The following is a 13,284-nucleotide window of genomic DNA, read 5'->3' on the forward strand; positions in this document are numbered from 1 at the left end:
ATATATATATATATATAGAGGCGGGTGACGGGTTTAACATTATATATCGACAGACTACGACGACGACGGTGTAACATTTCGACCGCTTTGCGTGCATTGCTGCGCACCTTGTTAACGACGGCAGTGTAACGACTCATTATAATAAATATAATAATATATTATAATATTATGTTGAACCTTAGCAGACATCCTCGTTATCGGTCGTCCGGCAGTCCGTTTGCGGAAACGTCGAGACAAACGCATATCGAGTCTTGCTCATTTGTGGTGTTTTAGTGGGGTGGGGAAAGGGCTCATAATAGCTCCCAACATTTTTTTGCACGTTAGTATATATCGTGTTTCCGCGAAAACCGGGTAGTGTATAACTCAGTTATAGTTATGTTAGAATATCAGTGCCCTAAACATATTTTCTAATTCTATTTGCAGAAAAAGATACCGAACTATTGCAGGGTTATAAATTCCTATACCTTACAATGTTTAACTCTTAGATCTTAAGCATGTGCAACAATACTTCACTTTTTCTGTGCACTCCGTGGAAGTACAATATATTGGAATTCGGGACAATTATTATAAGAATTATGTTAAGAGTCAATATATAGATAGTTTTCATATTTAGCCTGTATAACTACACGTTTCATACCGGAGACATCTACATTTTCTATATTTTATTAGAAATTTACAATAAAAGTTAAAAAGTTAATCATAAATTGCTTTAACATAAACTTTTGACTACATCGTAATTATATTGTAAAGATATTCATATTATAACTTCCTTGCATGACGCATAAACATTTTTACTTCATGAAATTGTTTTCGTAGAATAATGTGATTGTTGCATAGATCCCTGCATAGTGCATATAACCTTCATGCGTGACGCTTAAAATAAATAAAACTAAATTGTTTCTTTCAAGAAAATATATTGTTTTTGTAAAATAGTCTGGTTGTTGCATTGATGTTGCTTGCTGCATTACCTTTGCCGTGATCGACGGACGCTGAGGCGTGACAAAAAATAGTATGCGTGGCTCGTGCGGGAAGGCAATTTCTTGGTTGAAATGCTCCCTCGACTGAAATAGCTAATTTCCCGCCCTTGCCACACAATATACTATTCAATTACTCACCTGTAATGATTGTGTATTTTCGATTTTATAAATAATAACTAATCGCGTTGTTAAAAAAGTATTCTTTAGGTAAGTACCTATAAGTACTAGGTATTCCTTATTATTACACACTATACGGCTGCAGTGGTACAGGCAATCACACATTATAGACGTGTTAAATTAAATATTAAAAAAAATAACCAAATAAATATATTTTTTTTTAAATTTAAAATCAATGTACACAGCACGTGATGCCGTGATGGTACCTATAGTAGTCTCAACTACGGTTATAGATACGTTCTACCATGATTTAAACTTATAAATAATGCAATATTTTTCAAATTAACTGGAAAAAGCGATGTTGTTATAATTTGGATACTCAATACTAACTAGTCGCTGAAAAGTTAAAGACAAATAATACAATTTTTTTTTAAACTTTTTAACTATAGTTAGCCTATCCTAACCTTTGACGCAGTGTTATATATGCTATAGTATGTACTATGTGAATCGCGGTAAAAAAGTCCGTGGTAAAAAAGTCCTAGGAAAAAAAGTCCGAGTGAAAAAGTCCGTGGTTAAAAAGTCCGAGGTCTAAAAAGTCCGTGGTGAAAAAGTCCGAGGTGAAAAAGTCCGGTACATATAATATTAGGTAAAAGAAAAATACGCGATGTGATGCACAATCAAACTTCCATTTAGTATTAATATAATTGGCTTACCTTAAAACAATTGTTTCTCCTGAAGGAGAAGATCTTTTAAACTATTTTCACGCAACCTACGTAAATGGACCAGTTAGAAAAGTAGGGGTTGGTACCAAATTCAAATTAAAAAAAATAAGTCCACTTTTTCCTCGAATACTTGGAATGTACATAAAACAACGATTAATGGTGACCACCGAACGAATAATGAATGCGAATCGTGGAATAACAGATTTATTCATTTAGTTGGCCACAGTCATCCGACTATTTGGACACTAAAATGAGATTAGAAGTAGCAGCAGATAATGCGAAAGTAGCTATCGACAGCATGGGAGAGCCGGTAAAAAAGAAACAAAATTCAACACAGTCCCGACTAGTTACTTTATGCCAAAGAATAGATAATCATTCAATTACCATTGAAGAATTTTTAGAAAAAGTTGGCCATAATATCAGAACAAGGCCTAGATAAACATTAGAATTTTCTTTTAACATATTATATTTTATGTGACGTATTATGTATATTTTTTTGAATTAATATTATTTTCGATATATTGTATATATAGGTAATAAATAATGATATAGTAAGTACATAATTATTGCACTTTTATAATTTATATAATTACAATTTATATTAATACCAACTGGCAGTTTTTTATACCTAATTATATGATTCGGACTTTTTCACCGCGGACTTTTTAGACCTCGGACTTTTTAACCATGGACTTTTTTACTCGGAATTTTTTTCCTAGGACTTTTTTACCACGGAATTTTTGGTAGTATACCGTACTATGTATAGGTATTAGGTATACCAATATTATTATTATTATTTGATATCTTGATTCGTTTGTATACGCAGAAATGAACGCATTTCCGTGCTTTTATGGCTTAAATAATATAGTATACACAAATATTATAATACATGGGTTTGTGTATAGGCTATATATATATTATATATATATAGCTACGAAGATGCGTACAATCACTCCCCCGCGACAACGTTTAGCGTTTTCCCGACGCGCGCCAATCGACGAGCCGCAGCCGTTGCCACCGTCGACGACGCCCACTTTACACCACCAGCGCATATCCATATATATTATATATATATGCTAATATAATCGGTTCTAAAATTGGAAAAAAATTAGGCAAAAGAACGCCCGATAAACGTTTTTTTTTTTTATCGTTTGTACTATAGGTACCAAAAATTATACTGAAAACATAAGTTTTTTATCCTGCCCGAGGATTTTATGATAATCGATATCAGGGCTTAAATCAAAAACAAATAATACCAATTATACCGTTATAATATTATGAATATTAAACGTTATGATCGAATGACTGTTTAACGTAATAAAGAATTTAAACGTTATTAAATAATGTATGTGTTTAAACGTTAATCAACTTATTCGTTTAAACGTTTTACAAATTTAAACGTTATTCAACTTATGTGTTAAACCTATTTCAAATTTAAACGTTATTCGACTTCTTACGAGTATAAACGTTATTTAATTTATGTGTTTATAACGTTATTCACAATTACAACGTTATGAAAAATTTAGCATTTTACATTTAAACGTAATTGAATTAGTGCAACATTATTCTACTAGCCAGTACCTAGGTAAAGGTACAACCAGGCACGGAAGAGGTGTGACGAAAATATTGACCTGTTTTACTTCAAGTAAGTACATTTATTTTATTTTGAGTAGGTAGGTACCTAGTATTTTAATTTTTAAATTACAGTTTTACAAAAATAACTATATAACATTATATTATTTTACTAATACTTAATACCTAATAAAATTAGTAATAGTAAATATACCTACATGTACCTATACTATATATGTGGTACCTACACTTTTTTTTATAGTTGCCGATAATCGTTGGCGCGTTGATATATTTGGTGCATTTACTCGAACAATATTTAATTCTTAAATGTGTAGGTACATGTTTTATAACATTTTATTATACGATCTGTTTTACTGAATTGAATTCATACAGTTTGGGCGGAATTTATATAGGTACGTGCACCAAAATTGTACATACAAAATATCGGAGCGAAATTATTGACGTTTTTTCATCTACTCGGTTTGGATGTAATCCATATATTTTATTTATATATAGAACTTATTTTAATAAGCTCCTAATTTTTTGGGGGTTACGATGATGCAAGGAAAAAAACCCCAATTTTTCAAATTATTGCATCTATATAGCAACATCGCCATTTCCAACGAAAAAACCGTCGAATTATAATATTTTACATTTTAATATATACTGTGCGTGCGTGCGTACATAAAATATGTACACTGCACGGTCGTGGACCGATGTTGTTATAATAATATGATAATGACAATGTGACATTTAAACGTATCGTTTTCCAATTAAAAACACGCGAATTACGAACGTCCGTGTGCGCGCACACACAAAATACATTATCCTGAAACGGAACGGCTCTTAAACCGTACAATAATAATAATAATAATAATATGTAATAATTTGCATATACGTGCGGTTATCGCAACAGTGACATTCGATAGCGCTCCAGCTGACCCGCGCGCGCTGCCCATCGCATCAATATTTGCGCTCGTTTATATTTTGTCGTTACCTATACAACCTATTAACATTGAGTATAGAATATTATTATTTATGTATATATTATACTCGACGGTATATATTATACCTAGGTACATAATATTATAATATTATATAGTAATTGAGGCACACAGCACCTGCAGCACTTTGCAGCAACTCATTCCACACAAACTATAATATAGGTACCCAAGTCGTTTTACCGTTGATTATATTATTATATTTTAAAACCAAAATATAGTCTAAAAAACATTAAGATATACAGTTCAATTAAAATATCGTTTGATGTTAGAAATATTTCTAAGTATATACTTCCAAGGACCATGTATTATACAATGAGCATTAATTTACACTGCTAATAAATGCGAAAAAATGATTTTTCGAATTTTTGGAATATGTCTAGTTTGCTTTGTTGCAGGCTACTGAACTTCAACTTTCCACACATCATAAATTAATTAAAAATTCAAAACCATACCCAGTGAAAAAAAATGTAAGGCCGGGAAATTTTGTTCGTCCAGGCCACATTTTTCCAATACCTTCAAGTTACCAAGTACCTACGCAATTTTGGTGAGGCACGTGAACCTGGAAGTTTTTCAAACATTTTATAACAATTTATAACGATTTTTATAGCTATCAATATTATTGATTAATAGCGATAGCAATTCACTATGGAAGCTTTAATACTCTATCTATTTAACTCTATTTTGACCGGTTATAGCAGGGGCATTAAACTATCAAAATATTAAATTGAATATTTTACATAGGTGTAGGTACTAGTCTATAGTCTATACAATATGTCAAGTGAAAATTTCTAAAATATTTACCGACCATTGTATACAAATGAATTAATTAATTATAGCCGACAGTCGTTCTGGTAATGTCAAAAAGGACACCGGGAATTTTCTCTTTTTTAATGTTTAAATGTTAACTACCTACCTATAGTAAATATTATCTTATACTATTAGTTTTCACTAGGTATACTAGTTATTTATCATATTTTTCTATGTTAACTATTTATAAAAAACCGAACATCACGCGGCGTTGGTTTTATTAAATAAAATAAAACAAGTAGGTTAGGTTAGGTGTCAAGTGAACATCGTCATTGATATGGTCACTGTATTAGATGTGTTCAATTTGAATTTAACATGATATACTTCTAATGTCTCCTGTCACTGTGAGTATAAAATAACGATTCGGAGCGGAGACGATCTAACTTTATGGTTAATCATGGTTATCAAACAATTATTTTAATGATAATAATAACATTTTAATAAAATATGTGCATATATACCTATAGGTATTGTTTTTTTATGTCTTTTCTGATTATTTTCAAAAGTACTGTGCAATTTCTATTCTTTTGACCCACTAATAAAGTACAAACTAGATCCAATTTGCTACCAGAGACCACCCTCGAAGTCGATGATTGGAGCATATTTTTGTCTATTAGAAAATGTGTTTACGGATACAAAAATAAAAAAAAAAAAATCATTGTAAAATCAATAGCGCTCAGAACCTATAAAATAGACGTAATATTGTCGAGTGCATTTTCAGTGCAACGCGCTGCACTTGAAACTCTCCATGCACCTGGCGCGTGAAAACTATATATATTATGTATATGCGAACGTAGTAGTGCATGCGCTCATGCGAACCGGTCTATATAGACTTGGCTAAAACATCGTAGGTATGTATAATATAATATGATTCCATATAGGTGAACGGTTACCTCCACACGGTGTTGTCTTCGGTTCTTCGTCCGCACAGATATTAAACTGCAGAAGAATGTGTCTCGTAAGCAGGTTAATATAATATTTATACCTACATATTATATATAATATATAAATAAATATAATACGACCTAACCTTACAACAAGACTGGCCAATGGCCGGGTTGCGGGACATTCCATTGCGTGCGTTTGTTATTTTTTTTTTTATATATACCCGTCGCTGTATACACCTCTAATGTGTAATTATATTATCGTCGTCGTCGGATTAATTTCACTGTGTAATGAATTAGAAAACTATGGATGTTGCGGTCGTCAGTGTCGATTTCGGGACATTGGCATATACGCAGGTCGTATATTATATTATTATTATAGTCGTCGCGTGAATCGTTTCGATTGTGTATACCTGCTGTATGTGAGTCTCGTGACGTATATAATATATTTTACACACACGTTCATAATATTCACTTGGTGGTACAGGACGGACGGAAAAAAATAAAAATAATAAAGTCACAGTTCTGGCTATCGAGTTCCGCGGTCTTACTTATATATATATTATCATATAATATACTATGGGTACGTGTTTTGTTTTTTTTTATTTAATAATTTTTTTCACGACGCAGTTTTTACACACACACGCACACACATTATATTTTACACATACAAGATAATAATAATATACGGCGAGACACACTATACGGCTGCGAACTAAAATGTTGTTTACCGATTCGAACGGACGGGGGCGGCGATAAACGGTGTTGAGTGTGGATGACCGGCAATCCATACGCGCGCGTAAATCATTATTATTATTATTATTATTATTATTACACGGATGGATGGACACGTTCGTTTTTTACAGGACGCGCGCGCGCCGCGGGTATAAACGATAGTTGGGTTTTCATTTACATGATTTCGACAACGTTTATCGTATTCCGGTAACCTATACTGCAGGATTATGGGAGATATCTGTAAATGGAAGAAATATCATAGCCGATACTGCGTCCCTAAAATTCCTAGGGAATCCTTTTCTGGAACTACCGACCATGATATATAGGTATTATAAATCAGGGGCGTAATTGAGGGGGATAAATCCCCCTCCAGAATCTTCATAATATTATATATTATATTATAAACTCATCAATGTACTTGAAAATTTAATATTTTATGTGTAAAAAAATTGAAAACTGAAAATTTCAGTAAAAATTACAAAATTACAAAATACTAAAAAAAAAACGCACATCATTGTAAAATCAATACATTCATCGCTCTGCTCGGAATCTAAAACCTAAGACTAAACTAAACCTAAGTTTCAAAATCATAATGTGTAATAAATAATAATAGATATTTAACTTGTTCCTCGATAGAGCAGTCAACTGTTTCTTTCACATAGCTTTATTGGCCCGTTACAGGCTGTAATTCTGCTGTAATTCTGTATCTATTATTGTGAATAAAGAAGTGAAACACACTTCTGCACACTATGTGATGAGTTCCAGTTCCGATCGAAATTTAGTTAAACCTGCAGATATGGAAGACTAAATTTTGGTTTTCTTATTCGGGGTCCTTTACTATATACATATAAGACTTAATATAACATTATTAGTACATATTTTAAATTTTTCAAAATTACTTGTAGTTTTTATTTCCAGAGTTAAAAATCCTTGAATCATATTCAAGGTCATCTGACCGAAGTTACCTTAAACCATGAATCATGATCATTGATCACACTGTATATAGACAATTTATTTATTTATTTCTGCGCGTGTTACCTATTGTTGATGTAAATATAGGAAATACGAAAATCACTCATGTTTATATATTAGGGATAAACTATGTATATTGGAGTATGAAAAATATACCATAATAAATTATAACGAATACCTATAAACCAAGTAGAGTAATCATATAATATTAAACCAATATATACAGGTGGTTAGTAAAGTTTCTCACCGATATCGCTGAAAACCAGAGTAAACCGGCAGCAAAGTATTTTAACATGGTTGCGGTTAAATATTTTCCACGGTATGTTCGACGTCTGCTGCAGTAATTCAACACCTATAGCACAAATATTACACTGTATAAGTTTTACTAATTAATTTAATACTAATATTATATTTATTAACGTAATAAAATACGCGTATTATTATATATAGGTACGCTGCGTGCAAATAATACGATACAGGCACCGCGTCATGATTTAATGGGATAAATATTTTCTGATATACCTACCTATATAATATATTATAATTTAAACCACATGGACTTCTTGGACTTTAAATATAGGAAATCAATATATACGTGTGCGCTGCTGTACATTATAGAGCACGATGTATATTATATACAGATGAGAGAGTATATTATATATAGGTACATAAACCAGTTACAGAATCTTTTATTTAATTTTTTAATTCGTTTATACCCGCGGTCATTATTCGTTATGAAAATAAGACAACTTATTATACGCATGCCTAAATTGTTCATACTGCAGTATACGTGAAAAACAGAATGATACCTGCATTATTATAATATAATATACCGAATATTCTAAAACTACGAGTTATTATGACTACACATTAAAAAAAACACAATATTCACTTGGATTTTACACTGTTTAAAAATATATGTTTTATTTGTTTTAAGCAATGAGCAAAACGTTTAAAACAACCTATATATTATTATTGGTACCTGGTACACTTAAGAATATATTTTTAACTATGTAGGTAATTGGTTGTTAAGACAAAAAAAATTTCACGATATTATTATTTCGTTAAAACTAAAATGAAGGCATGCGGTTTTTTTTTTGGGTGGCGAGCGGGTGCATTTATTATAATTGTCACTTATACATTCTTATAATCAAATTTAAACAACATATACGCAGGTATACAATTACCATTTTATTACTACAGAACGAGTCAACAAATTGTAATGCAATTAATCCAAAACTAAATTGAAGAACAATTAGGTTTTCGATAAGAACGCGAGGACCAATTTGTATAATTTACTACTGAGTTACACAAATATTGTATACGTGCACGAATTCACCGAACACGGTTTACTTAATCAGTGATAATAAATAAATTTAAAAAAATAATTTTAAACTATTTTAAATGGTTATACTCATTCATTATATATTATAATACACTCATAGGTATACAGGCATGTGTTTAGTTTTATGGATTTGAATTCAATTCTAAGTTTATAACTGCAGTAAAATGTATAACCAAATAGGTGTAATACAGTCACAGAACAATGTAATATACATATTACATACTACAAACTAGTACAGTGTAGTAATTATTAAAATATTAAGAGGACGAGCGGCAACCGCATAATATATTGTCATAATGTTATCTCGTATAGGATTTTTATTATATTTTAAAATTGTAAATTGTTTGTACATTTGTATATCTTTTTTTTGAAAATATCTAATACTTTTTTTATTCTGAAAAAACTGTAACTTGGTTATAAAACAATAGCTATAGTGTACATATTATACAGAAAGTGAGTTTAAAACGTTAGGTATAATAAATCAAAACCATGATTAGCTATAGGTAGTGTGCTTATATATATATACAAATTTAGTGGTGAATCATGCATGCATGTTTGTAATCAATAATCATATACTATAAAATATGGTTATTGAATTTTAAGTGTTACATACTATACATTTCAGCTGCAGTTAATAATAATTATTATTAAAAACAATAGCAATCATCTATAAACAAAAATTTCCATCGTACCTACCTCTCAAAATCCCTGTTTGAGAACCTCCCCGGGTGGACCTCTTATTTAGAATATCTCTGTACCAAATTTCATCGCAATTGGATGAACGGTTTAAGAATGCATAAAGGACATACGGACCTATATATATATATATAGATGATATTTTATATTTTTATATAAATAGTTATCTAAAACCATTACCAATACAGTCATCATAATTTGTGAGCAATTAATAATGATTTACAATTATCTGTACAATAAACATAATTCTCCTGAAACTGATCGAGAGTTAAATATTGTAAGCTAAACGTTAGTTATAGCAATTAAATCGCAATGGTTTTTAATTATACCAAATAAATTAGTATTCAATTTTGCACTTTTGCCGGATACTATTAAAAAAGTTACATTGATCGGTGTTCCTATAAAACTGTAACATTTAATAGCTATTATCATAACTTATAGGTACAGTATATATAATCTATAAAATATAAGTATATACATAATACTGTACCTGCAGCAAAATTACACCGGATGATAATAATAATAATAATAATAATAACTGAAATGGATAATTTAATCGCGGTCCGCGGATCACCTTCCCACAGCTAACTCCAGATTCCATTTATACCTGCAGACATCGCAGTGAATATCAGCCTTTTAGAGTAGTTATTAGAAACCTTCGCCATTCAACCCTAACCTGTGACATAACTGGGGCCCTAGGAAAATTGGGCCATTATGTCTACCACGTCGCTTCTCTTTGTAAATAATATAGTGTACCACTATCCACCACCCACCACAGTGTCACAACTGTCAGGAATATGGACACACCGCAAACTATATTGATATATATATCATCCTTACCGTTTTCACGTCAAGTTTCTTGAAGATCACGCATCCGATAAATTACGCATACAAGACTGCATAATCGCAGCTCTGCCAAGTTCACCCTATGAGGGGCGATCATACCACCAATTATACAAAATATGTCCAATGTACAAATCTCTCTTCAAGCTGTGTAATACCAATGATCCGTCAAACCCCTACAGTCCGAGTAAAAACCACTCGTCTTTTCTTAACTCTCCAGACTAAACTTTCTTGTGCCTGAGCGATAGGCTCAGTCTAATAATATTATATAACAGCTATTTAAAATTCTTTCAGACTTTCCTGCATTAATTAATCCCCTCATTTACCTCCATATACCTGCACAAACGTTGAATACTTATATAGATACAATTTGATAAATTTTTTTCTCATTACCTTTAATCATTATGATGTTATTGATTATCCAGTACCTTCATTTTATTAATTGGCCTTCTATTTATATTATACTAATAGGTATACCGATTATTTTAAAACTATTTCATTATCACTATGTTATTTATGTACCTACTATTATGTTGTTGCTATATTCAAATTTATGACGTAATATGCTACAAGCTCAAATCGTTGAACCATAACAATACTAATCGTTAAAAGCTGATAATTTTTTTTTTTTTTTTAAGAAGCCAATCACCTAGCTATTATTTGGTTCAACGCAGGTTTCACACCCAATAATAATGTTATATTCATATACATCGGTAGGTAATGTATAATGCATAGGTATTCGTTTAAGCACTGCGAAGATCGTCCGTATAAATCATCACCTGCGCAGTCGGGTGTGCATAAACAGGTGCAGTGTCGAAGCTACCACGTTGGATGAGGGGGGGGGTGAGTGTTTTGTCAGGGGACGGTAATGTGGTACTCTCGATTTATATACATCTTATATCGAAACGTATAGCAAAGTTTGAAAACTTACGCCGAACCCGTTCCAGTGACAACCACCGCAGCAGCATGGGAGGTCCATCATATAATATTATACATGACGCGATAATGTATATTACATAATATATATATAAGACGGTACGAGCCGTACAACTATATAGCTGTATATATATTATATACCCGTGTGTGCATGTGTGTGTGGGTAAAACATAATATTTAATATTTTTACCACAGCGCGTCGAGACGGTTTCGGGGAATTAAGGAGCCGGGTCGTTTGGACCGGACACCATAATAGAAATCCGATCGCGGCGACAAATCCGACGACGGCGGCGATATTATTATAATAATGGAACGGTCATATATGCATGAATATATTATACACATATTTATATAGGTATACGCGTACTCACATCACACGGCCGCGTAATTTGGTCAGCTGTAGACATGATATATTATAACATTGTAAGCCCAAATTTTCTGGCCATTTATTCATATATTATTACGTGAAAATAATAGGACCCGGTGCAACGCGATATGTCACTGCGACCTGTGTGATAACGACCCGTCATCACTGATGCAGTCTGCTGCGCACACACTGTATTATTATATATGTTACACGGCTACACGAGTAGCATATTATACATTTATACTTAGAAGTTAGGGACAAGTACACTGCAGCTTCCGTATATGTCTGAACTGCAGCTGAAATGTATAGTATGCAACAGTTAAAATTCAATCACCACCAAAGCGATGTCAAAAAAACTGGCATGGGCGTACTGACGAATTCAACCCCCCCTCCCCCTCAACTCCGTAATAATTTCTTAATAAGTAAAAAAAATACATAAACGTGCAGTACGATAATATTATATATATGTATTGACAGTATTGATAGTAAACAAAAATACTACGGTGAAAAATTTAATTTATCAAATAAAAAATTTAAATCCCCCGAAAATGTAGCCTTTCGACGCTGCGTGCGAATGTCCTGATAGACTGACCTTTACGAAGATCTCAGAGATTTTTCTTAGAAATATCAGAAAAATTTAACTACGATAAAAAATATGTCAAATCCGATTCGCGGCTTGCGGTTGCCCATCAATAGGTGGAATTATTTCACAAAACGAGGTAAGTACACCGATGCCCATTAGCCCGTGAACTGTGGTACACTAAAACCGATATACACGCACCTATATGGCCATAATATAGCACCGTATTTTATATTATCCAACTTTCTCGGCGTAGTCGGGTTATACAGCTAATAACTATATAGTATATACCTATTAAAATTTTTAAGGACCTCCTAAAATAGAAATAATAAAAAAAAAATTAAAAATCCCTTGATTCGTATAATGTTATTATTTACAATATTACGAGCTTATTTCAGTGAGGCTCAGTGTTTCTCTGTAATAGGTATGGAAGTTTAACTAAATAAATATAAATATTCGACGCGACGATGCCTGTATACAAACGTGGTGTGCAAATGCGTAATGATTGTCGTTGCGAAATGCGACTGTAAGGAATGTCTCTCCGTGGTGGGGTATCTGAAGCTAAGTCAAGAGGTGGTTTGCAAATTGTAATTCACCTCAGCTCTACGTCATCCCTCCACACACAAAAAGTCAAAAATCGTTTTTTTCAATGCTAGCTGGTTTATATTTTAATAATTTCATCTTATTTTATAATAATAAACAAGAGTACAAAAAACACAAAAAATTA

At 32.1% G+C, this 13,284-nt stretch overlaps 1 protein-coding gene across 1 annotated transcript in view; it reads right to left on the reverse strand.

Moving 5' to 3' along the window:
- LOC132946186 (uncharacterized) overlaps positions 1 to 13,284 on the reverse strand; it is a 115,605-nt gene that overhangs the window by 84,229 nt on the left and 18,092 nt on the right. Inside the window, exon 2 of the mRNA XM_061016050.1 lies at positions 8,038 to 8,142. Coding sequence (XP_060872033.1) covers positions 8,038 to 8,142 — 105 coding nt within the window. The remainder of the gene's footprint in view (positions 1 to 8,037; positions 8,143 to 13,284) is intronic.

Source organism: Metopolophium dirhodum, chromosome 6, assembly GCF_019925205.1.
Source record: "Metopolophium dirhodum isolate CAU chromosome 6, ASM1992520v1, whole genome shotgun sequence".
NCBI classification, from domain to species: domain Eukaryota; kingdom Metazoa; phylum Arthropoda; class Insecta; order Hemiptera; family Aphididae; genus Metopolophium; species Metopolophium dirhodum.